At 39.6% G+C, this 27,391-nt stretch overlaps 1 protein-coding gene across 1 annotated transcript in view; it reads left to right on the top strand.

Annotated features, from left to right (window-relative positions):
* Positions 1-8,202: 8,202 nt before the first annotated feature.
* The window catches only part of ADGRG2 (adhesion G protein-coupled receptor G2), a 52,612-nt gene continuing 33,423 nt past the window's right edge, over positions 8,203-27,391 (top strand). The window contains exons 1-3 of the mRNA XM_057419546.1: positions 8,203-8,329; positions 15,484-16,101; positions 26,050-26,091. Of these exons, the coding sequence (XP_057275529.1) occupies positions 8,212-8,329; positions 15,484-16,101; positions 26,050-26,091 (778 nt within the window). The 5' untranslated portion in view covers positions 8,203-8,211. The remainder of the gene's footprint in view (positions 8,330-15,483; positions 16,102-26,049; positions 26,092-27,391) is intronic.

The raw sequence follows: 27,391 nt of genomic DNA, 5'->3' as shown, positions 1-27,391 counted from the left end.
CCTCCAACGCCGAGTGCTGTATACGGCTGCAAACCGTCCCCACGTTCTCCCTCAATCCAGCTGACACCGCTCGCTGCCTTCAAGCTTTCCCCGGCCGGCTGCACGCCTCAGGGCTAGTCCCGCCAGGACCAGACTCCCTTCAGCGGCCCGGGACGACGCCCGCACCCGCGGGGCCGCCGGGCGGGAGGCGGCCGCAGCCGTAGCTGCCGTCGGGCCCGCCTTGCCGAGGGGGTGCGAGAGCCGCTCCCAAGGCGACCAAGCCGACCGCGCCGACAGCCGCCGCGCCGGGTTTCTTCTCGGCTTCTCGCAGCACCTCCCTCGCCTGCCTCCGCCCCCCAGAGCCGAGGCCGGCCGCCGCCTTTCGTGAGCCCAGTGCCGAGCGGCCAGGGCGCTGAGGAGGGCGGCGCGGGACGGTCCCCCGGGGCCAGGTGAGCGGCTGCTCGGCTCGCGGGGGGCAGAGGCGGCCAGAGACGGCGCGTCTGGAAGGCGTGGAGGGAGCGGTAAACGCTCGGGCTCCGAAGGTGGGAGTCCGCCCTGCACTGCCGGGCTGAGGTGAGTGACTCTCCGGGCTGCGCGGCGGAGGTGCCTTGCTCCCCGGGGTGAGGACAGGGAGGTCCGGAGGGCAGCTACCTGCGAAGCTGGCGGTGGCGGGCGGAGGAGGGCACATATCGGAGCTTTGACCTCTGCAGCCAAGCCCCGCTGCTCCCGCTTAGTCACGTCCCCCTCACGGGTCATCCTTCAATGGCGCTTTTGGGTTTCGTCTGGCCGCGGTAATCCCTGCCCGGGAGGGTTAAGGGAAAATCCCCCTTGCGAACTCTAGCCCTGCCGCTCGCTGCCGGAGCAGTTGTGGGTGGTAGTTGGGACCCGCCGCCTGCCCGGTGCGGGGTGTGAGGCCACGGTGAGGGGCTGCGGGAACACGTGTCTGAGTTTGTCTTGAAGGGAGACTGCGCATTTGACCAGGTACATTCCTCGGTGCTGCTGGTGGAAAGATTTCAGCCTTATTTTAAGCGCTTGATTAAGGCTTGATTGAGGCGGTAAGAATAAAAAAATCAGTAATGCATTTAAACCAGCTTAAAAAGTGAACTGTTTTGTCTAATGCGGCTTAAGATGAAGGGCTAGGACAGCGTCCCGTTGGGATATTGCCTTGCTAGGTTGGGCCAGGGTTTGCTTTCACATACGTTTTCTGCCGGAATGAGTACTGAGAAAGTATTCAGCTTGAAAGTTTTTGCTGCTTTTCTTGTACGTTCTGCAAGTTAATGTGTCATTGAAAGTAAAATGTCTTCGGAGTCACCTGTCATGCACAAAAATTGGTTTAGGAGGTTTTCTGTCTTTTTGTCTTGTCCTTTTACACTAAGTATACTGGAAGCATCCTTGCCTAGATGCATTCAGTTTTGCTTTGCAAATATATAGGTTTTGTTATTCATGAGTATTATTTATAACTACTTAACTCTGTTGCTTTTACTGTGGGACTGTCTCGTATTGATTTATGCAGAAATGTTGAAGAAATATTTGTAAACTAACTCATTAGCCTTCTAAAGGCATGCCTATCTAGCCAATTAAACATGCAGTTGTACAAGCCTGGGCTAGTTTTGGCTTACATGAAATCGGTTATAGTAATGCTGAAGACATGGTAGAATGAGCTTCAACATGAGCCAAAATAGAGTTTATGATCTTAGGCATGCAGGTCTAAGTGTTACTAAAGCAAATTAATCTCTGTCACTTGTGCTGGAAAGGTAAAGTTGGCATTATGTGTCTCAAAACACATTTCTCCCTTTTGCTTACATAGGCTTAACAGCATACATCGTCTTTAGAAGAGAGCTGCTCAAGTTGGTGTTTATGTTCTCTAGCTTTAAGCTTGTGACTTTAGCCCTTCCTTCCTAAGCTGTAATGTATAATTCTGCAACTGTTCACATGGGGCAAACAAGCAGGATTTTGTCCTCTGTTGGGTGACCAGAAATGTGTTTGGTAAATTGAACTAATGAACAGAAAACGTTCTTGCTTTGGAGGGTCTCCAAGTGCTTGTCTTCACTGAGGAAGCACACTTAGGACTTACTGATAAAGACAATCTATAAAAAATGCTTTGAATGAAGATGCAGGGAAGAAATTACATGCAAACAAAGTTTGCTCAGATACAAGTTTGGGCCACAAAATTTTCTGCTTGCATTGCAAACTAGCATGACGTTATTGCTGCAGTGGCAGTCAGACACCAAGTCTATTATTGTATTAAGAATCCTTATTAATGCTAATCTAGTATCTTAAGGTAATCCTATAGATCAGATGGAGTTTGTGAGCAAGTTTTTTTCCTTAAAATGCCTTCCAAATTTAATGTTAAAAACTTCTAATACATCAACAGAAATTGGTTCAGTTTACAGTCAGATGGAGAGAGATAAAGGACTAAATTCCCATTCTTAAGTTAATTGCTCAATTTATACAGGTTTTTTTTGTGCTGTGAATCCTTTCAGTCAGGTCTTCCACTAATAACTGTAGAATGTTGGCACATAGAGAAAGTTTTGGACTTCATGAGAGAGTAAATGTTGTTAAATTTGGACAATTTTTAGTTCTTAATATGTAATATGATCAGTGGCCTTGGCAAACCCAGTAGAGCTTTAAAACCAATCACTACACTTGAGTTTGAAATTTTGTGTTTTCAGTCAAATAGTAGACTAGATTGTTCAAAAGCCAAAATCAGGGTACCATTAGTCTCATTGACTTCGATGGAAGAATTGACATGAAAAAGGCATGCTATTTGGCCTGAATTGTTAGCTTGCTGATAAATGGTAAGTGCAGTAGGTAAGTACTAAGATAAATGGTAAGTACTCTATCTAGGTTCAAGCAAAAGCTTTGCTCATTTTTTCAGATGCATGGATTTAGAGGATATTAGTTTGTTGCAGCACATTGGTAGGTGCTGCTCAGCTTGTGAACAAGAAAGGAGCAGAGTGAATAATTTGATGCCTTTTAGATAGGTGCTCATTATTATGAGGGTCTTATTCTTTGCAGTTGTAAATTCCTGATAGAGTTACAATTTGGAAAAGATCTATACTTGCTCTCTGAGCAGATAAGCTTGTGTAACTATATAGTAATTAATAAGGACTCAATTATTTGGGAGTCTTGCATTCCTTTTGTGCCAGAATATCTTTGAAATTTATTGTTGTTTAGGGTGGACAAAGGATCTTTTGTAGCAGACATTAAATCAAAGACCAAAAAAGGGATCTCAGACTCCTTCCTGCATGAGTCACATGGATTTGTCTCCAGCTTGTATGCCACAGGTGCTCAATTTGTGAGTGTTTCTTACATCAGCTTCAGGACAGTTTTACTCCAGGTAATATGTAGTGGAACTGATACAAGATTTTGGCAGTATAATTGCCACCTAAAGTCCCAGCCCAGCATTTTCTGTTTTTCTTTTATTGAAGAGTGCTGTAGCTCAGAAATCTGTTTATTGTTGGATGCAACAGCTGCTTTTCAGCTTAGTGCCTTAGTAAAACAGTGATTTAGTTCTTCTGTTCTAGGTCCTCTTCTGCTGAAATACAGTGTTCTTAATATCTCAAGAGAAAAAGCTATAGTTTACAACATGATTTGCTTATTTATGTTAGCTTTGAAAGAAAACTAGAATGTCAGTTATACTAAATAAGACAGTCTACAGAAAATTAATAGTTGCCCAGACTACTTAAAATACTTTTTAAGTCCACAGAATTTAGGGGAAGTTACTAGAACGTATCACATTATTTCTGTTTTCTGAAATTCGCATTCAATTATTACTTCAGGTGATGCCTTATTTGCGAAAAAAGAACCACCACTCAGAAATTGAGCACTGTATCTGTTGTCATTTATGGTGTTCTTTAAAGGAGTCACTGAAGAGTTAAGGCCTAAGATCCATCCGTAGGTTTTCCAGAAGTTGTCATGTTTTACAAGATGTGACACATACAGAAATGCTAGAACTAGCAACAAAATGAGTGACGTGAGAATCCTGATTATAGAAACATTAATATGCACATGTAACAAACCTCAACATCTTCTTGCTGAGGTTTTTAGTGGTTTAAATATTCTCTTTAAAATCCCTTTCATATTCTTTAGAAAAAAAGTTACTATGGCTCTCTGCCTGGATTTATTAGACATCTGGGTATGCCCAGTTGTGAATGTTGCCAAATTCCTGATTTCTGAGTTCCCAGCAAGACTTTGAATATCTTTGTTTCTTTTGCACCAAATTAATTATGGCCATAAACTGACTGAATAGGTTTCTGATAATACTAGTCACTTCCTGTTTTGAAGTCTGTGGGACTTAGTTCCATCATTACTTATTCATAGCATAGTCCAAGTATTCATACAACTTGAATACTTGAATTAAAAAAAGCTTTCTTTTTTTTTTTTTTTTTTCCACGCTTATCTATGTTTCAGCAAGTCAGCATTGTGGTTAGCATGGCTTATTTGTAAGAAGGCTAATCACTTTTTCTATAGACGTGGTGGTGGTGAAAAAAGCCATGTGGAGCATGCTTGGAAAAAGTAAGTTTTCTGAGCTGATACATTCATGGGGACTATACACAGAAATGGTCCTGGTTTAAATAAATTATTAAGTTGCTTTGAAATCATCGACTCTGTTGTGTGATGACTTTCAAGAATTTAAGAATGATTGCTGTTGACTAACTTGTTCCAGTTATATTGGTCTAACATGGGCTGTAGTCAGAACTTAGCTGCCTCATTTTCCCTGACAACTGATTATGGGGTTTGTCCTTTCCCTGGTGCTCCATAGACTTACATTGTACTGTAAGGAAGAGCAGTGTTAAAAGAGGCCCAAAATACTGTTCTGCCATAACCCTGTTTCCTCAGATGTCTTAATAGAGGACCCCTAAATATTTGCCAACGGACTGAGGTGCAAAAGTGACTGTATTTTCTTAGGGTAGTGATGCCGTATTCCTAATCATCCTGGAAAATGCTTGCTTCAGCTCTTCTATCTTTCAAAACAGATGAGCTTTATTTCTTTGGTACAAAGAAAGTATCAATTTTGGTCGTTGGGCTGTTGACTACAACAGTCTGACAGATTGTTTAGAAAAAAAACCCAACCAAACAAGAAACCTTCCAGAGAAATTTTAACAGCTGCAAATGCAAGATCCAAGAGACCTGCTAAGTCCATAAAGTGAAGCTTTGGATGAAACCATAATATAATTTCTATTTTAGGGTGCTGCCAAGACAGTATGGAAAGGGGAGTAGGGAAGGAAAGGCAGAAACAGCTCCTACCTCCCCTTCTGTTACACTAAGATGAAATAAACTTTCAGGTCTCATTTTGGAAAAGTAGGAAAATTAAAAGCATAAGCCAAACAGTCTTCCTTCTGGCATGTTTGACCCTCACTTGATTCCTTACAGCCTGCTTATATTGGTCACTGATTTCAATATTCCATCTTTAGAAGTCTTTGTCCTCCCTATTTCTCCGTCAAATTCAAGTCCTGTTACCAAACGTGAAGGTTTTGCAAAACTTTGTCTACTTTTCTATGCTTATTTTATTGTACACCCTTCCACATGCCTTTTACGTGGCTTAAGGTGCATGCTTAGCATTCGTTTATTTTCTTTCTTTCTTTCTTACTTAAGTGTAGTCTTTATTGTACTTCCAGTCTTCTACTCTGCAGAGCACTCATTTTCTTACTTCCTCTCCGTGAAGTCTATATACCTCAAAATCACAAAGTACTATTGATTAAAATATAAACAACATGCCTGTAGCTGAAGTAAACACACTTGTGACAGATGTAACTACTTTATTACATCGCTGCTTCTTATACTCCATAAGTATTTCGTGAAGTCTTTGAAGTGTAAACTTGCTCATGTATTGTCACTGAAGGACTTTATAGTTTGCTCTAGATAATTTAATAGAGTGTGTGGATAATACTGTTCTTTTGAGGGCATATACAATGCAGAAGAGGGTTTCCTTGATGTAGAACTTTTATAAGAGCAAGAAAGAGGCCTCTTGCTCATCTCCCAGATGGCTGCTAGATATGAGGAGGTAAATCATTGCCAAACTGAGAAGAGGGAACAAAAAATTGCTTGAAATTGTCCTCTGTTCCATTTTTGCACTATATACAATGACACAAGTTATTGTAAGAGGGAATTAAGTACCAAAAGTGCTTTTTTGGCATTGAAGTATCTAATCAGGAGCCATCCAATAGAATATTACAATCATGAATTCGCTTATACAAACCTTAATTATTAAGCTTACACTTTTATGTGAATATAAGGGGAGATCTGTGAGTTGAACTGAGGGAGGACCCTGGCTTGCACAGCTTAGTATTTACAAAATAAAATAAAATTGAGTCTTTCTAATAACCAGCATCCTGAAGCAGTTGAAATACTGTTGAAAGTTGAAATGGATTCTGGGAGAGTTTTTCCTCCTGTTTATTCCTGTTAAAAACTGAACCAGTGAGCTGTGAGTTTCACAGAAGGCTGATGCCTGTAACTAAATGTCTTGTTGCTCTCTGTAAGCTGATTTATTAAAAGCTGAAATGTTTTATATCTTTCAAAACAGTAAAGATTTGTCAGGAGGACGTGTTTGTAAGTTCCTTGAACTGGCTTCATACACTGTCATTGCAGTCTTAGAAAAAGCTGGTATTCTGCATAAAGTGACTGTATAGGACACAGTATGCTTGTTTTTACAGCCTTTGATAAACACTGGATAAAATTAATGAAAACCAAGCTATTAATCAGACTGTAATAATCCTATTACTGTCTTCTGGAAAAACGCATTAAAAAAAAACCCCTGTGGAACAACATTCTTAAATCAACGGTGCTACTTCTGCTGTTAAGTCAGTGAACACAGTATGTGCCAGAATTCACAGTGACGTAAGACTTTCCAACATAAGTGTCCTCCCTATTACATCTGACTTGCTTCAGCCAAAATTTAAAAATAAAATAAAAACTTTACTAGGTTTTGGTTCCAGTCTGGAAAATACAAGGGGTTGATGGAAGAAGTCTGCAGTCTTGCATTTCTGAAAGTAATTAAAGGCATCAAGAAGTTTTCATACCTGGGCAATACAGTGTTTCTCTTGCTCTTTTCTGCCTTTAATCACCTGGTATAGATTTGAATAGTGCAGACTGTCACAGAACAACAGCCATAGGCTTACCATTCACTATTACCCTCCTCCTCAGAAGGAAATTCAATAAATTTATTGGGCACAAGTACTAAAGTAGACAGAATGAGCCCCAGACTATGGATGAAGTAGGTGTGACTTGAAAAAAGCTTACTACTTGGTTAGCTGACTAAACACCCTTATCAAAACATGATTTTTAAGGCATTCAGGAGAAGCAAGCTGAAGACAAATTTGGATGTGTTTCATGTGAATCTTTAGAAAGCTAGCCTGCCTTTGAAATTTCTTGCTTTTTTAACATTTTTTGTTTGGTTGGTTAGTTGATTTTGGTCTGTTCCTGCATAGGTTTGTGTGTATTAGCTGTGTCCATTGTTTTATTTTTTGTCAGCTTTAAAAAAGAAGTGTACAATTTCATAGAAATTCATCTCTTATAGTAGAAGGTATGTTCTTTTCCCACCACCATGTCCTATTACTCCCATTCAGTACCCATCACTAGGAAGAAATGTGAACAAATCAGGTTTTCATTATACTGTCCATGAACTTACTGCCCACAGTGACTTGAGGCATTTCTCTTTTTTTTTTTTTTTTTGCTTCTTTCCTTGAGAATGAGATGATGAGAATCAGTCTCTAGGTTCTTCCTTAAGAGTTCACTATATTGCTATTAAAATGTCAGGTGATAGAACTTTCTGGGTAGGGGACTGGAGATGCTTTGTGTATACTGATTATCGAAGCTTTTGGGTAATATCTCCAAGCTTGCTGTTTGGCTGCTTCTAGTTAGTTTTGTTTTCATTATTTTTCCTGTGTGTGGGTCTTTTGTGGTTGTTGTTGCTTGTTCATTTGTGTTTCAGATGTTGAAAGCCTTATTTGTGCAAGGACTTATGGCCATGCTCTGATGTATTTGTGAGACTTTGGAGAATCCGATCTTGAGTGGGATTGTTTTGTTTTGTTTTTTTCTTTAGGCAAACAGCTCTTTCTCAGCAACTTGGCAATATACAAGGTATCTGTGCATTTCTCTATGCTGTAATCCCAATAGTGTAACAGGGTTGGAAAGATTTACACTCTTGGGTTGGAAACATAATTTATCATAGTATCTGTACACCTGCACTTTTTTTAGTCACTGTGTTTTGTTTTGTTGTTTGTTTTTAGAATGGCTGCCTGGGGAAAAGAGCACTGCTGCATTCGCAAAATACAGGACCTTTTCTTGAGATTCAGGATTGTTCTAGCAATTCTTTTACTTCATTTGTTCCTGGCTACAGCAGGCAAAGGTAAGAAAGACATTCTTTCCTTGTTTATCTAGTGTTGGTATTCCAGATAAATAGCATTAGACTTGATGAATGGGAACAGGCAAGTTTCTGCCCCTTTGAAATCAAGAGGAAAAGCTGCGATTAACAAGCAATAAACCACTTTGTGTTTAACACTTTGGATATACAAACCCTATGCTTAGAGTATTTGTTTTCATAAAAAATCACCAGTGGTAACTTCTTTTTGTCTATGGATGAGGACAAGATGTAAAACTAATACATAATAACAAGGAAAATTACTTTCTAGCTATTTTTGAACTAGAAGTGTTACTATTTTCACAACATGTTGTTAAATCTCTCACAGGGTTCTTACACGAACACAAGATCCTTTGAGCTTCACTCTACTTAGTGCATGTGTGAGCACAGAACATCTCCTGCATTGCTCTTGGTTGTGCTGAATATGGCTAGGGAAAGGATAGAAAGATCCAAAGCGTGTAACAGAAATGGTGCATTTGATTTTGACAGTCTGCTCTTTATATAACAGTAAATGAAAAATAAATTCTTATGGTTCTTGTACAAATTGAGTAACTGACATGGTGATGCTTTTGTATGAGCTACAGAAGAATAAGCAATTTGTGTTTTATTTATGGCTATTCTGTAAGCTGGCAGATACAAGTCTATTGTCTACTACCACTCTGGACCTCAACTGATGTAGATTTACAATTTACAATTTTCATTTGCAAATGGCAATTTACATTTACAAATGACAACTGTGCTTGTCATTTGTAAAACTTCCTTATGTCAATGGTGTGTAATACATTCATCATGTTAGTAATGTGCATGGAACATTAAAAAATTTAGAGGCCTTTTTTTCCATGTACTGAATGGATATTTTAGAAACTGCTTCCTGTGCCATGGCATGTTATTTTGGCTCTGGAAGGTCAGAGTTTCTTGCAGTTTAAATGTGCTTAGTAAGTATGCCTGCTTAATGACATTGTACTAGCAATGAAATTTCATACATTTACAGACTAGATTAATTCTGATTCTAGTTCTCCAAATGTAGTAATTTTCATAAAATGAAGCTTTTATTGAGACACAGATTGACATTCAGGTGACAACCAGTTATTATGATGGTGAGGTTTTAGCCTTGTGTACTTTGAATAGCAAAAAGGGCAGTGCTGCTCAGCAGATGGTTGGATGTTCTCCCAACACCTAAGGTGCAAAAATATGTTTGTGTTCTCCAGGAAATATGAAGAAAGAGGAACTGCCTTGTATTCTTTCTGATATTTAGGACACTGAATAATGTGATGTAGTTTATCCCCATATCAAAACAGAGGATGAAGAGGAGGACTGAAAGTCATTTTGAGGAAACAGTTCTTAGATTTAGCTTTCCAAAACAATCAGTAGCATCAGGTGCCCCATATGTAGAAAGCTTAAAGTTTTTATAAAGAGCTGTCACGTGGTTTAGGCAGAATACCTGAGACTACAAGGTTCTTGTGATGTCATTCTAGTGGACTGTAGTAAACCAAATGTGTTACAGGTGGCAAGCACTTGATAGAAATTTACTGTTGTTGCTGGTTAAAAGCCAGGTTGTGAAGACACATAAACTTGTGACTATTTTTATTCAAGAGAATACTCAACTGTATTAATGCTCAACTATACTGGTACAATAGCTATTGCTAATGTAAGGAAAACAACAGTGCTGTTTAAGTACTGGGAGAATCTGCTTCTGTATGCGTAATTCTTAACCACCTGTGACTGGCTATCTCTTGTAAAAATACTAATTATGACTATCCAAATATGTTTCAAAAAAATTACATTTTTTGGTTTACATTTCCATTACCTTGTCATTCTGAGAAAGTTTATTTTCAGTGTTTGAAAGTATGTGCATACATTTCAGGGTTTCTTTTAGGGCTTAAGAGAACATTAAGTGGATACTGTTAGTTTTAATGAGGGTAAAAACTCCAGTTCCTGCATCTATTAGAGATAAAAATATTAAGAAGGAGCAATTTGTATTTCTGAAAGAGTTTAAGTGCCTAACTAAAGCAAATGACATTGAAAAGTCAACCCCTGATTACAACTGCATGGAGTTTCCTTGACTCCCAATTGTGATTTTTCGCTAATTTTTCTTACTCTGGAGATGTTCTGAGCATTCCTTCTACTATGCTGCATTTCTGGTCTGTGATGATAGACATGGCTGGGTTTCTGAGTGTGATTTCTGTCGTCTGAACCCAAAGGAAATAATTGTAAGCCAGAAATGCCACTGTCAGAGCACAGCCAGTTGTAGCTCCTTGGTTTTATGGTTGAGGGCGGGTTGCAGACCACAGCTACTGTTACGAGAGAAAATAAGAACTTCCAAAAGTGTTCAAGTAATGTCATCTCCTACTTATGTTGCATCCACCCACATATCAGACTAACTCAAGATGGTGATAATTAATTTCCAACTAATTCAATGCTGTACTTCATGTGTTCCACTTAGAAAATGCATTTCAGTGTTCCATGGTTATGATTTCCTTTGAGCTTTTCAGCATTCTTTGGGTAGACAAACCATATAAAAATTTTCAAGCCTATCCTCTAATAATTCAGGTAGTATTGGTATGTATTCTATTAACTTTGGCACCCCTTTTGGCACTTTTTGTTTTTTAACTATTTAGAGCAAATTAGTCCAGACTTTCCAGTTTCCGGAAGGGTAGATCTCTTGAAGTAAACTCTTCTGTTAGTTTAAATTAATTTGGTGGGCCTTGCATTCTGATCAACAGCAGTCTTTTTGAGTGATATAAAGCAGACTAGGAGAATCATCAGCAGGATTGATCACATTTTACGTTATTTTTGCTGGTTACCTGCTGTAGGACTGTTTCCACCTGCAAGTTTATGTCCACTCTGACTTCCTTGACAACTTCATAGTGTCAGCTCCCCTTAAGAATGTAATAGGATTTTGCAGCCCTTTAATTGATTCACTGTTGACACATAAGCAGTGTTTCTGTTCAATCAGAGCCATTTAATGTTTAACATGAAATCAAGCCTGTCTCAGAACTCATTCACTTCCAAAATCAAGTCTGCTGATGGTACCTCAACTCTTGATTAACATTTTTGCTCAGGAATGGATTTGCAGTCTTCTGATCTGGGTAGTTAACAATGATTTCAAGTTTTGAAGCTATGTCAGGAAACTTCCCTAACCACTTTGGCCATCCCTGCACGCTCAAGACAGGAATTTTGGAGGGTATATGAGTCATGCACTCATTCACACCGAATGACTGAATTCATGTTGTAGTTTTGGGCATGGAGGAAGTAATTCTACTGCTTGCTGTTAGGTTAAGTATGTTTTTCTTCTCCATTGCCATAAAAGCATGCTAAGTATTATCTTGCAATTCAAAATCTGCTGTTTGCTAGTTAGGATTTTCACCTAATTTAGCCTGTACCCTGAGATTTTTTTTGTTTGGTCTATAGCCTTCTATGGCACTTTCATGATGTATGTTGAACTACAAGAATGATTCAGGGATGTGAAAGATGCCTACAGGTTTCTGCTAATTAGCACCACAGAGTCAGAGCTATAGTATGCAACAAGCATAGTTATTAATGACTTCCCATGAAATTGGATTGATTTATTTTATGTGTCAAACTTTTTCTGGTGGCTTGTACCTATTAAGCTGCACTTGGAAGTTAGGAATCTCCTCATTTAATTTGTTGCTATTGAAAAAGAGATTTGAAAGTGCTCTGGTCAAGACACAGATGAGTCAGAATTGGCCTGATGAAAGCTGGTGCTCTGTTTGGTTGCAAATATCACAGAAGAGCGAGCTGTGACCTTGAAAGTTAGCTAGGACTATGACTGTAACCCGCCTTGGGAAAAAAAAACCCAACACCATAAACTGATCCAAGTGCCTGGAAATTTGTCTTTCAGCGGGGAGCTAATGGAATAGATTTCCCCCTATATTGACTGATCTTTTCCTGCTATCCAATCCTCACCATGGAGGGTACATAAAAGCTCTGCATATATTGATAAATAAATGCCTCCTAAAGGTGTTAGTAATATGTTAGTAATGTGTTCTCTTGTGTTGGCTGAGTATCTACCAAGCTATTTCATTTTTCTGTACTTACATTTCATACGCCGTAGGAGTTTTTCTTAGATTGGATGTATTTTGTTGCTAATGGGTGCACCGTAAAGCAAGCAATCATGATAATGATTATATTGTCGGAATGTGCATTTTTTCACAAAATAAGAGTCAACTCCAAAGAGCTTACGCTTATAGCCGCAAAAGCCTGTACTTCCTTCAGTGGGACAGTAGAGGAAATGAGGCACCTACCAAAACTTAACAAATATGATCAAGTTCCAATGTTTGGGGTATTCTCTGGCACTGCTTATTTTACCAGCATTGTTAGAGCCTGAAGCCTTGTTTTCAACAGTAAATTTACTGTTAGCACCCTAGATTTTATTTACTCTCACAGTTGAATTCTGAGTTGCTGGCACCTCAGTGCCTCAGTAGGCTAGCAGTTGACAGACCAGATGTCTCTGCAAGAGAGAACAGGGAATGGGAGCTGGATGGGATTAAATTCAAAATATACCAAAACACATTTTCTGAAAGTTACTTGAAACTCATTCTCTTCTAGAATATGGCTATTTTCTACCTTTCTTGCTGAAACTCTGCTGCTATGCAGCACAGGACTTAAGAATCTCAGGGCTGGAAAAAAAAATTAAAAATCATAGCTTCAGAGAATGATTTGGGTTAGAAGGGATCCTAAAGATCATCTAGTTCCAAGCCCCCACCACAGGCAGGGACACCTTCCACTAGAGCAGGTTGCTCAAAGCTCCATCCACCCTGGCCTTGAACACTGCCAGGGATGGGGCACCCAGAGCTTCTCCGGGAAGTTATTTCAGTGCCTCACTACCCTCATAGTAAAGAACTTCCTTATAGAATCAGAGAATCGTTAGGGTTGGAAAGGACCTTAAGATCATCTAGTTCCAAACCCTCTGCCATGTGCAGGCACACCTCACACTAAACCATGTCACCCAAGGCTCTGTCCAACCCAGCCTTGAACACTGCCAGGGATGGAGCATTCACAACTTCCCTGGGAAACCCATTCCAGTGTCTCACCACCCTTACAGTAAAGAACTTCTTCCTTGTACCCAATCTAAACTTCACCAGTTCCTAATGAAGAGTCTCCCTCCCCAGCATTTCTATAGCCCTCCTTCAGATACTGGAAGGCTGCTATGAGGTCTCCATGCAGTCTTCTGTTTCCCAGGCTGAACAGCCCCAGCTTTCTCAGCCTGTCTTCATACGGGAGGTGCTCCAGTCCTCTGATCATCCTCGTGGGCCTCCTCTGGACTTGTTCCAACAGTTCCATGTCCTTTTTATGTTAAGGACACCAGAACCTAATCTAAATCTACCGTCCTTCATTGTAAAGCTGCTATCCCTTGTCCTATCCATGCTTGCCCTTCTAAGTCTCTCTCCAGATTTCTTGTAGGCCCCTTTAGGTACTGGAAGGTTGCTATAAGGTGTCTGTGAAACTTTCTCTTCTCCAGGCTGAACAGGCCCTGTAGGAGTTTTTTTTAGATTTGATTCTCTCAGCCTGTGTTCTTAGAAGAGGTGCTCTGGCCCTCTGACCATCTTCATGGTCCTTGCTCCAGCAGGTCCGTGTCTCTCTTGTGCTGAGGACTCCAGAGCTGCACACAGTACTCCAGGTGGGGTCTCACAAGAGTGGAGCAGAGGCTCAGAATTACCTCCCTTCACTTTCTGTCCATGTTTCTTTTGGTGCAGTCCATGGCATGATTGGCTTTCTGGGCTGCAAGTGCACATTGCTAGGTCACATTGAGCTGCTCATCAACCAATACCTGCAAGTCCTTCTCCTCAGGGCTGCTTTCAATCCATTCTGTGTATTTGTGCTTGAGATTGCCCTCACCCAGGTGCAAGACCTTGCACTTGGCCTCATTGAACTTCATAAAGTTTGCACAGGGCCACATCTCAATCCTGTCAAAGCTGCTCTGGATGGCATCGCTTCCCTCCAGGCTGTTGACTGCACCACACAGCTTGGTGTTGTCAGCAAACTTGCTGAGGGCACACTCAATCCCACTGTCAGTGTTGCTGACAAAGGTGTTAAACAGCGCCAGTCTCAATACCGACCCCTGAGGAACACCACTCGTCACTGATCTCCACTTGAATATCAAGCTGTTGACTGAAATTCTTTGAGTGCAGCCATCCAGCCAATTCCTTATCCACTGAGTCATCTGTCCATCAAATCCATGCTGCTGCAGTTTAGAGAAGAGGATGTCATGTGGGACAGTGTCAAATGCTTTGCACAAGTCCAAGTAGATAATGCCAGTCACTCTTCCCTTATCCACCAGCACTGTAAACCTGTTATAGAAGGCCACCAAATTTGTCAGGCACAATTTGCCCTTAGTGAAGCCATGTTGGCTGTCACCAGTCACCTCCTTATTTTCCATGTGCCTTAGCAGAGTTTCCAGAAGGATATGCTCCATGATCCTGCTGGGCACAGAGGTGGGACTGACTGACCTATTTCCCTGGGTCTTCTTTTTTTCCTTTTTAAAAAGTGCATGATATTGTTCAGAGAAGGAGAATGGAAGCCTGGGACATGAGAAGGCAGAAGGGCTATATTCCCTTCTAGCACGGTTTCTTTATTTTATTCAGTATCTATTAAATGCAAAATACCTGAGCAGTCCTGGGAATAGGAACCAGGATCTGCATTCTCTTTTTGCCTGCCCCTTGTCATCTGTGGGCTGCCCTAGATAGACATTCTCTTTTTGATCATGGGTTGGTTTACATGACACCAGGCCTGCTGGCAACATATGGGGTACACCTGTCTCAAAGCGGGATCAGGATCTTTGCACAGGAGTTGGCAGGGTTCATTAGAAGAGCTTTAAACTAAATTTGAAGGGGGAAATGGATAAAGCTTGTCTAGCTAGAGATAAGCCTGAGGGCAGCATGCCAATGTTTGAGGGATGGTGAGCTAGCGAGGTCAGTCAGTCTGCCATCTTCTGGAGGTAGAGGATGAAAATCCATTTGGTCGCAAAGAGACAAGGGTTATTGATGTGTTAGAAACCATGGATGTGGTTTTGAAAACTCCTAGGTAAATGCCTAGCAAAGTACTATATGTAAGAGTAACATTCATGTAGCAGATCCTTTTTAAAAATAAATCATTTTACAAATCACCTTTTCTTTGTATAGATCAGGAGGATTTCCTAGGACGATACAAAGCTGTCTTTAAGACTGCATGTGAAGATCCTTGGATTATGTCACCAAGAATTTCTCTACGTCCCTTGAAAGAATTCATTGTCTGTGTGCACCTCAAACTGTATTCCTCAGATAGTCCCTGGACAGCATATGTATACAGTCAAGAAACACCTCACACAAATCTCTCTGCAGATAAATACGATCTTGGACTTACAGGAGATCATGGTAAATTGAGAATATGGTTGTTTGGAAATGAAATAGATACAACAGTAGAACTTCATGAAAACACTTGGAACCAAATATGTATCCAGTGGAAAAGTGAAGATAAGGAGATGAAGTTATTCATAAATGGAACAAAGAAAGAAAACAAAAAACTAACTGGGAAATTTAATTTCCCTGGAAAAGGACAGTTCTTACTTGGCTGTTCAAAGGTGCCAGGTACAGCTGTGTCACCTAACCTGGGTGTGACTGGGGAGCTATACATGTTCAGAATGTGGGATCGAGCAAATATAAAACAATCTCTGGACTGTGAAGATAGCGGCGTTATACGCTGGAGAAAGGAGGATTGGGTCTACAATAAGACAGTAGAAGAGGATAACTCTTTGCCGTGTGGTAAGTATCAGTGCTCCCCTGTTTTTAAAATAATATTTTTGTTAAAAGTTGATCTGAATGTGTTTAACATTTGTCTTCCAGGTTTTACAAACTTTTTGCCTATTAGTCATTTCTAGCTAAATACTTAATGAGATCATGTGAGGATCTTCAGCTTTCACCAGCTTTTATCCAAATGTCTAAGGTATAGGAGCAGTCCTTCAAACTGAAGGACTTTCCACTTGCTTCAACTTTTGTGTCTGTCTACTGTCCATGTAATGGTAATGAGAGCATGATGCAGCCAAGCAAAACTCCTCGGATTATTAGAGCCTTCTATCAATGTCACCTTAAAATATTTAAACTACACACCTTCAGTTCAGGGAATAAACACAGAGGAAAGCATTGCTTGTCCTCATTCTGCACTTCTGCTGAGCCAGAACTTCAACAAATGCAACTTTTCATTGCTTCACTGGCTCATTACACCATCTTCAGCTGGTATGGTCTACATCTGTAAAGATTACTGTAAGCTCTGATTTCTTCTTGTTTTTGTATCAGTAATGTCTTCCTTTATTAAAATGGCCAAATGGTTCCTCACACATTGCTCAGAATTCCTCTCTGCCCTGAAAAGAACCCTAAAAATCTTTAACCCAAACCAAGATTTTATTTTTGAGAAATTGAGCTAAAGCAATAGAATAATCTTCTTTCTAGCTTTCCCTATCATATCTGTTGACAAGAAAGACAAATTTGATCCCTCCCTAGCTTGATTCAAGTTTATCAAACACAGTAAATGGTATTACCCCCAAAGTCATTCAGAGATTTTAAGGTGACTACCATAATTGGTTCCTAAAATTCTTATATAGCATAGAAGCTTCAGTTAAACTGTGGTGCCAGTCTTAGTCCTCATCCCTTTAATCCTTAAAAATAGTACCTGTCTCTTTTGTGCAGAGTAAAAAATATCTTTTAGCTGTATATGTTAGAATCACTGCCTGACCAGGTAGATTAAAAGTGTTTTAGTAAGGGCATTCAAATGAGGTTACCATATTAAAATAAGGTTTTTCTGAGAGAGAAAGAAATCTGTCTGATAAACCAGGTCTCACAGAGAATGCCTCTAGCACTAGGTCATAGTGAATGAAATGCCTTTGCTGGCCTGATGCTTTAGTTGGCAGCAGCATAGCTTCTGCTGTGTTGCGTGATTTGGGAAAGAAGGTGAAGACAGGGTGTCTTTCAGTTTTGCTCATGTATGACTGTGTTTGAAGGAACACAGTCATAGGGCTGAAAAGGAGAACATTCTGCCTACCAGACAAAAGTTTGGTACGAAGAAAGTCTGAGAGACATCTGCCTGAATAGTGGGTTATATATTAGTCAGGGTGGTGCATCTGATTATCTTTCACCGGGCACAGAAAGGACATCCTACTTGTTTTCAGTTCTAGCTCTTTCTGCCCTGAATATAGAGCATGACAGCTTGGTTAGGCAGTGCACGACACCAGCCCCAAATGCTTTATGATCTTAAAATTAGTGATTTAAGGGCTTGTGGAAGATCTGCAAGAACTCTCTAGCACTGGAGTGTGTAAGATGCATGGTTTCTGAAGCTCAAATTGAACTTTAATTATGCTGATAGAGGTTTGTTTTGGTACAGGGGCCATCTCTACTGCCAAATACGTTATCTCATCTAGATAACTTGGAAGAAAAACAACTTTTTGAAGAAAAGTTCACTGGACTTTTTGTAACAGTTTATTTGCCTACTTTAGCTGATTGCTCTCCCCCTCTAAATCAGCCAGTGAAATGCGTATATTTAGTAAATATCACTTCAATGATTAAACAAAACCAAAGCATTGACAGTAAGAGCATATCATAGTGCCTGGCAATTTTAATTTGATAGTTCTACTAGATCTGATTTCTTTGTATAAGTTCCTCTGTACACCTGTGTAAAAATTATCTGATTTTGGAGGCTTCTCTATTTGTTAAAACAGAAGGATTTTGAGTAGAAAGTCTTCAAGAAGATCTGATTTTGCACCCACAAAGAGCATAATTGGCAAAGGGCTAAAGCTTGGGAAAAGCTACACCTCCTGTGTAGGACCTAAAGGTGAAAAGGAAGTGGTTTATTACTGCTGTAATTGTGTTGGAGGACAAGTTTAAAATTTTTTTTTGATGACTTGGTTGGCATTTTTTGCCTTCATAAAACAACAGCTTGTAAAATATTTAGTCAAAGGTTACTGTGATTTCTCCTTCACTTAATCACCCAAAATCTTAGTGATTGTAAGCCACTAGCTAATTGGTGTCTCACAGGCAGCACTCCACTAAATAGATGCTCTCCGCTAAGAAATCTAGGTTGACTTAACATCACGTTGTTAGGTTATGTTTCCTTACCTCCTTTTCCCACCTTTCTTTCTGTTGACTCTTGAGATTCTTTTGATTTTATTATTTATTTTTATAATACTTTTTCAGATTACCAGAAATGTGTATTTAGTTTTTTCTTAACCATGTGAGATCTAATAAGGACCAGAATCCCAATTCTGGTAAGGTTTACACATTCGCTTAGCACTTAACAGCATGCTTAACTTTAACCAAGTATCTTGTCCCCAGAAGCAGATGGTGTTACCTTTGCAGTAGCTTTGTAACTTCTATGTCTGAAGATTTGCAAGAAAGGACATAAATTACTGCTTCCTAGTTTGTGATGAGAGCTTATCACATTTCTTGGACTAAGGGAATTTATAGTAGCAAACTTACAGGTCTGAATTTGTGATGCAGCTCTGCTTCTTTCAAGTAACACAGTTTTCTGGTTCTCCTCTGCTCACCATTACATGCTGAGGAGGTGTAAATACTGCAGGTAGGGCTAAAGAGGGGAGGAGGCCCCACACATTGTGCATCACTAATCTACTTACGTTCCTCACATTCCTTTGGTAATTCCTCTTTTTCTGAGAATGAGAGCTAGCATAACAGCTGTGATACGGAGAAACATATCTCACTTTAAAGATCTCGTTTTTTAAAAATGTGTAAGTGAAGAAAGATGGGTTCACTGTTCCAAATGCTGACTTTGGAAACTCTCTATCTTGTTCCTTGATGAATGATTTCTATTTGGCTATACTATTCTATTTAGCATACTTTAATTATATTACTATTGTCTCTGCATAATTCAAGGAAAAAAGTGCACTAAAAAAGCTCTGGGTGATTTAAGAGAATAAAACCCACAAGATAATAAGTGAGTTTAAAATGCTAAATGCTTGGAAAGTTATTTTAGTCATCTGTGAACACTAGTTGTCATTTTTACCTGGGATATTTGCAACTTGCCTTTACTAATAACTTGACAACTGGAAGAAATGTTCTGTTTAAACATTAATCATTTCAGTTACATATTAAACAGTAACATTCCTAATCCAAATGTAAATATCCAAACTGTTACACTGTGTATTTATGCAAAGGAGCACAGAGATGATGGGGTATCTTTTACAAATTTCAAGGAGTAAATAAACCAGATTATTGATGGCCTAACTGTAAATAGTATCACTGACCATAAAGCACTGTCATCTCATTTTGCGGTACAGATGTCCTAACTTTCAGCAGGAGTCTGGTGCCTGTTGCTTTTGGTTGCACTTTTTTTTTTTTTTTTACTTTTTTTTAAAGAAATACATTTCAGTATTAATGCTGTGGCATTTTAGATTTTTCTAAACTGTCCTGTCCAACCTTCAAGATTAAGGTGTTGCCCCCTCTATTCCTTGTATTCTTTTCACTTCCAATATTGCTGAGCCTGATATTGGTGTTGCTGGAGGGGATTTCTGGGCTTGTGAAAGCAAAGCAGTGATGCTGATGGGAGAAATGTGAAGTGACTGGTGCCCTGTGTGACTATTTCACCTTTGCATGCTCAAGGAAGAGAAAACTTCAGTTTGGGCTGTCATTCTAGTTTGCAGGTGTGGGCAACAGGACGTATGATTTAGGCCCATGTAATCCCTCTTAAAGGTTTCCAGAGCTATGTGCACTTCTGATGACTGGATCAGCTTTCTCAAAAGAAAGGGTGGAGTCCCAGGGCTTCACCTCCTCAGATAGAAGGTGGAAATGCAGCTGCCACTCATCCAGTCTGCATCCCAGTCTGTTGGATATGAAACTTTGGGCCATATTGTTACGTTTACTGAGCAGATCATGAAAGCTGGAGGTGACGAAATAGAATTTTTCCCCAATACCATTTTCTTTTCTAAAACGGTAAGGACACAATACTACGGAAACCTCTAGAAGCTCTTAAAGGAAGTAAATGTGACAGGGAAAAAATACCTGACTCTGGAGTGCCTATTTGATGAGTCATGTACCAATCTACTTTTTACCTATTAACAGAATGCATGTTTGACCTTCCTTTTCTTTGCTCTCATTGCCTCCCTCTTACGTGATATCAAAGGAAGTAGCTTTTTGGAAATAAGCCTGCCAGAGAAGAGGTGATTTTATTCGCCTTAGTATCTAATATACAGCTTTATACAAACAGATAAAAACTGTATTTATAACCTTGTTTCCTAAAAACCTGGTTTTAGGAAATCAAAGCTGAGTTAAAAATATTGCACCTAAATTTTCTCTTAAGGATACTAAAATGAACTGGCCAAAGTGACAGAGCCTGATGTGAACAAGCACTTTCATCATTTTCTTCCATTTGCTTCTGTCCAATAGCCAGTGATAATTCATCCTTTCTTCCATGGTGCCACTGCTAAGAGTCAGAGCAGACGTGAAGTGTCATGAGAGGCACCAAACAATAAAATTAAGACTGCTGTTGCCTTCGCAAGGCGTGGTGACCTGGTTCAGGAACGGCACGGCGACCAACCCCAGGCCGCTCGGGCCATCAGCTCACAGACACCAGTGTGGTGGACGGCAAATGGCGTTTATTACTTCGCAACACAGCGTTATATACTCTGGGTTTACAGCGTCACTTCCGTCTGCTTACATCACAAGCTACATACTATTGGCTATTAAACAGGGGGCTCTATCTTGGGGGCTCTATCTTTCTGTACAGCGCGATATCTTCCGGCCGCCAGGCCCTAACTACCTACAGACTGCACATAGTTTTATCCTATAAACTTCTACAATGTGCCTCAACCTAACTTATGGAAAAAGTCAATATGGCGTAATGTCTACAGTGGAACAACTGGGGAGATGTTACTGTTACTAATGCCTTATATAACAGGATGGTTCATTTTGGCAGAATGTTTATCCAGCTGAAATGTTTATCAAATATTAAAGGGACCCAATCTCTTAATAGAAAATATGGATTTAATTTTAATATGAGAATTGAATGTTTTATTTTCAGTGTCTATTTCTGTAAATAGATCAATTTTAGAATAGTATCATTTGGAAATATTGCTGTTTGGGCTACTCAGGTTTGTCTATGAGCAAGTCCTATGAAATGCATTAATGCCAGGTATTGTCATATGGTTGTATCCTAGTAACACTGAGTACAAATGGATGACAGTTGCTGCACAGTGCTGGTAACTGATGTAATACATACTGATAACTGTTGCCTGTGAGAACATTTAGAAAAGAATTTGTATTGACTTAAAAATGCAGTGTGGACTTGACTTCTTGATCTAAAATTGTTGGGGTTGGTTTGTTTTGCGTTTGTGTTTTTTTTTGGTTTTTTTTTTGTTGTTTTGTTTTTGCTTTTGGGTTTTTTTAATTTTTTTTTTTATTATTTTGTTGTTTTATTTTGTTTTTTTTTCATTTTAAAGCCACAAAGTGATAGGTATCTATTTTGAATAAAAACTTCCACTTTGTAATTTTTTGAGGGAATTTTTACTGCAAATCAATTCTCCTGCCTGAATCAGTTGAATTTTTCATATGCTGTGTTTGCTATCACATCTTATTTAGAAAAATCTATGTTTTTTAATAATTTCCTGGTATTTTTGTTTGTATTTGTAAATCAAAACTGATCTTATCAGCAATACACAGCTGTAGTCATCTAATGCTATTCTGTGGTGTCAGCCAAGTACTGCAATATAGGGAGATCAAGGTGTCCCTCGGGATTCTTCTGTTCAGATTTTGCTGATGATCTATTTGTGAGAGCTGACCTGCTTGAAATTTTGTGTCTGGACTTGACTATGAAGTAACTGCTCCTTACATTCTCTCACCAAGTTTCCTGAGAGACAGAGATCAGCATGCATGACCCTTCTTGCTGTACCATCTTCTGCCCCTCCACACCACACAGACTGGGAAGGGTGGGTGTCCATATGGACTCTAGTTCGCTACAGTTCAGACTCTTTTTCTCTTTCTCCAAAGAAAGGACTTTAGTTTGAGCACAGGCTTGCTCAAACAATGCTTTCTGCAAAAGTTTAAAGGTGATCATGAGGTGCTTAAACGGTAAAACAGCACTGAGATAGGGGAGCCAGAAGCAGCTGCCAGTAACTTAGTTCTTTCATGATGTTATCTGCAGCCAGGTTCTAAATGTTTGTCACTCCTCCACCCCAGGAAAACTGAACTGCTGCTGGCAGAGTGGGTTGCCTGAATACAGGTGAATCAGAAAGGGTACTGCCTTTCCAAAAGTTTTAAGAAAGTGTGTACTGATCATAAGTTAGATTGTCACTATGGAGAAGAAAATGATATTTTTAATTCTTCCAGTTGGAGATAGAACATTGTACATTGTTCATACTTCAAGGGCTTTTTCTGTACCCTCTGAGTTACTAAACAAAAAGGCACAAAAAGTGATGATGTCTTTGGTACAGGGACCAGAACCATCCATCACATCTTGACCAGCGTGTTACAAATCCTCTTTTTCTTTCCCTTTGGGTGAATTGAGTTTTGAATTCTGCTTTGCTTGATAGAACAGCTTCAGCAGGGCATGTGGAGACCATCCCATCCTAAAAAAGCCAGTAGACTGTTGATCAAGATCAGTCATTCTAAGGAATACTGTAAGCACAAGGCTGTTTTGTAGATAGAGGCAGACAGTGGTATCAGAGCTATGTCACGTTGTGGATTTAGGCTTAAGTACTGTTATTCAAGGGTTTAGTCTCCTACCAGACTGGAACTGTTAAAGTTACAGTAGTTCCCACTGTCATACAAAGTCAAATGGGAAATTAAAGTTGTCACAATGCAAATACTTGTTCCCAGGTAAGCTTTTTGCAGCTGTGGTATGAAGCAATAGCAAGAGTTGCTAAACAGGCTTTATACCAGTGGAACAGTTTGGCTATACAGACAGAATTCTCAAGTCGAGGTTTACCAAGCTATTTGTGTCAGAATAGTACAAAGTGATATGAAGACAGTAAGGGGCATGTTGCTTTTGTTTTTAATGATGCATGTTAGTAAGAGATACTGGTGCTTATTTAATCGAGTTGCCTTTTCCTTCAGAAACAAATATTCTTGTGGTGACCTATTCTGTCTCCCTTGAATCAACAAAAGGAAAGAATAATACTGAAAAATGTTACTTGCCTATTCATTTCTGTAATGTTCCCTATTAGAAAAAATATAGGAAAGTGTAACTAATACATATAATACTGTGTTTTACAATAGGATATTTGATTTGTTGATTTGATGATCCTGAGCTGACAGTGTTGCAAATAAAAATACATGAAGCAAATAAAACAAGGTTTCATATAGGTAAGGATCTTCTTCCTCTTAGCAATAGTAAACAATGTAAGAGAAATAAAAAATAAAGCCCTATTCACTTTCTTTTCTAGTTCTTAAACACAACAAAGGAGGAGGGTTGACAAATGTAAGTGAAATTAAATAATGTACGACAGCATCTCCTCTTTCCCGCTTTCTGTATGCAGAAGTGATTCTGATAAAAGACTTAGTGAACTTAATGCTGCACCTTGATCAGGAAGAAGTCTCATTCTCACTAGTAATTTCTAGCAACTGTATGCATGTTAATATTGTGCTGTGAAAGAAGTCATGATTAGATTTGCATCCAGAAAAGTGTGCCTCTGATTATGCATGTCATTATGAGAGATGCTCCAGACCCTGAATAATTTAGTAGCCCTTCGCTGTAGGAGCTCCATGTCTCTCTTGAACTGAGGAGCACAGGACTGGACACAGCATTTCAGGTGGGGCCTCACCATGGCTGAGTAGAGAGGGAGGACTGCCTCCCTCAACCTGCTGGCAATGCTCTTCCTAAGGCAGCGCAGGATACCACTGGCCTTCTTGACGGCAAGGGCACTTTGCTGCTGACTCACGGACAGCTTGCTGTCCATCAGAACCCCCAGATCCCTGTCCTATACTGGAGTATCAGCCACTTCTCCCAGTTTGCATTGTCAGGAAACTTGCTGAGGAGGCACTGCATCCCTTCATCCAAGTCATTGATAAATAAATTAAACAATACTGGACCCAGTACTGGCCCATGGGGGATACCACTAGTTACAGGTCTCCAGTTAGACTCTGTGTCACTGGTCACAGCCCTCTGAGTCCTGCCATTCAGCTAGTTCTCAATCCACCCCACAATCCACTCATCCAGTCCACACTTCCTGAGCTTGGCTATAAGGATGTTATGGGAGACAGTGTCAAAAGCCTTGCTGAAGTCCAGGTAGGCAACATCCACTGTTCTCCCCTCATCTATCCAGCCAGTTGAATCATGGTAGAAGGCAATCCGATTGGTCAAGCATGATTTTCTTTTGGTGAGTCTATGCTGACTACTCCTGATCACCTTCTTGTCTTCCACATGCTTAGAGATGGCCTTCATGACGAGCTGTTCCACACCTTTCCAGGGATTGAAGTGAGGCTGGTTGGCCTGTAGTTCCCAGAGTCCTCTTTCTTGCCCTTTTTGAATACTGTGGTGACATTTGCTTTTGTCCACATGCACCTCTTCTGATTGCTGTGACCTTTCAAAGAGTGGCCTAGCAATGACATCCACCAGCTTCCTCAGGACTCGTGAGTGCATCCTGTCAGGGCCCATAGACTCGTGGATGTCAAATTCGTATAAATGATCTGTAACCCAACTCTCAGGAAAGACTTCCTTTCTCTATATCTTCTCCGTGGTCTCCTGGGTCAGGGATTCCTGAGGGCTGGCCTTGGCATGGAAGACTGAAGCAAAGAAGACATTTAGTACCTCTACCTTCACTATTCTCTGTTGCCAGGGCCTCTGCTGCATTCCATATTGGGCCTACTTTTTCCCTAGTTCTCCTTTTTATTGCTGATGTATTTGAAGAAGCCCTTCTTGTTGTCTTTGACAGTCAGGTATAATTCCAAATGGACTTTGGCTCTCCTCATCAAATTTGCTCAAATTCTCACAACATCCCTGTATTCATCCCAAGTGGCTTGTCCCTGCTTCCACCTCCTGTATATTTCTTGCTTGTGTTTGAGTTTGGAGAGGAGTTCCTTGTTCATCCATGCAGGTCTCCTACACCCTGATCTGTCTGCTCATTGTTTAGATGTTCTTTGATTGTGCAGTTCTTGGGCGTGTGAGTGTTTACAGGATGTATACGGGCATCATGATGTAGATGTATTCTCAAAGTGCATGTCATGTAATTCGTAAGTATGTGTGGAATAAAGCATCCATGTCCTACCTGACTCTCCTGCCCCATGCTTTTTTGTTTGTTTGTTTAGTTTCTCTGTTTCTCTTTGAATTAATAAAATTTCACTTTCTGAATAATTCAGCAGCATTTTCACATTTTTGCAAAAATAGTTGTATGAAAGCACAGTTGTGCATGCCTGTTACTTTTTTGGGTGCTGCTATTTAGTCTAGTTCATCTTTACTCAAGCAAATGTGCTGAAAGGGTTTCTGAAGACATTAGCAATGGAAGGGCAGTGGGAAGGCTCACAGGCTAATCTGTGTCTTCCACGAGCATTAAAGTGATATACTGAGTAAAAAATTGAACTCGTAAGAGTTCAAATTCCAGCTTTCAAAAAGACTTGACATACATTTTTCAATGGATGCAGAACAGTTTTTGCACACCAGCTTGAATTGAAGTGAGTAGCACATGTAAAATGGTTGTGTTTAAAAAAGTATTTGTATATATGCATTTGTAAAAATTCATATAAAAACTTCTGCTCCTAAAAAATCTTCTTCCTTTGTAGTTGACACTGCTGCTACGCTGCCTGGCAGAAGAGATATAACAGGTATGAGTGGGTTCTGTGTAATTTTTCTCCCCATTGTCCTTATATTTTAGAAAGTGAGTAGAAAGGTTGCTGCTGCTGTTACTTTTTAATTCATGGAGATAGTTAAGTATATGCAAATATTGGTAAATTAATTATCCATATCATCTTTGGGGCTTATTCGTATATTTCATCATGCAAATAGCATCATTAATTTTCCAGAGAAAATGAAAATGAGATCACTAAGATGGCTGATTCTCCTTTCACTGCAGAAATTAGATTTCTATTTACCCTTTGGAAAGAAGCTAATACTAGTTTTCATTACAGCAAGCAAAATAGTCTGAACAACGAATCATGGGAGTGATTAGCATTTCAGAAACTCCTTGTTAACTATATTTAACAAAAAAATTCTGGGTTTCTGCAGGGACTTTTGGTATCTCTGACTTATCTCTTCTACAACAGGAAAGGCTTTATAGTATAATTAGTATATTGTAAATAACATTATAGGATGACTTGAGTTTTGAGAGAAGATGCTGAGCTGAAATACCTTAAGTATGTTTTTGTAAATAGTATTTAATATTTGCAGCCAGCTGTTCTTTAGGTTATGTATCTATGGAAACTGTGATTCGCCTTGTCAATGGCACTGTCAAATACCATTCTGTGAATGAAAGGGCTAATTTTGAATTTGGTGTGGCAACCAGATACCAAATTTCCTTTTTTTTTTTTGTAATCAAAATACTGACTTTAACAACATTAAAGATTTAGTGAGTGGTATTTACTATATAAAGTTAGCTGGCTGCTATCACAATCAGAGGTTCAAACTTGAGTTAGCTTTTTGGATTGCTGTTCTTTGAAGGATAGAAAGAAGAACAGATGTGTATGGGATAAATTTGCCAAGTCTCCATATTATTATACAAAGTCTGAGAAGAGTTTTTTGTACCCAGCTATAGCCATCTTGTTATGTATGCTTGATTCCCATTCCCAGAATTAGCAAGACAGTCAGAGTAGGTCTGTGGCTTTCAGGCTAGTGTGGTACATATCTTGGGTCAATTATTTTTGTTTTCTTAACATTATACAATGCAAATGGTCCAATATTTGTTGAAAAGAAATCATCTTCAGGTGAATTCTATTTGAATTCATAAAAATGGTAATTTTTTTTTTCATCAGAGATTGTTGTATCTGCCTTTTTTGGCAAGCTGGAAGTGTTAACAGGTGTTGCCCTCTGCTGGTGAATGCAGCAAACTTTGATACATAAGGAAGGGCTGCTGAGGACGGTTATGTATGTGTTAGAAACTTCATTACGTTTTTTTTTTTTCTCTCCCTC

The sequence above is a fragment of the Pezoporus wallicus genome, unplaced genomic scaffold (genome assembly GCF_028554395.1).
Source record: "Pezoporus wallicus isolate ANWC-B61680 ecotype Strahan unplaced genomic scaffold, APGP_CSIRO_Pwel_v1 contig_5767, whole genome shotgun sequence".
NCBI lineage: Eukaryota > Metazoa > Chordata > Aves > Psittaciformes > Psittacidae > Pezoporus > Pezoporus wallicus.
This window is presented reverse-complemented; position numbering and strand designations above follow the sequence as displayed.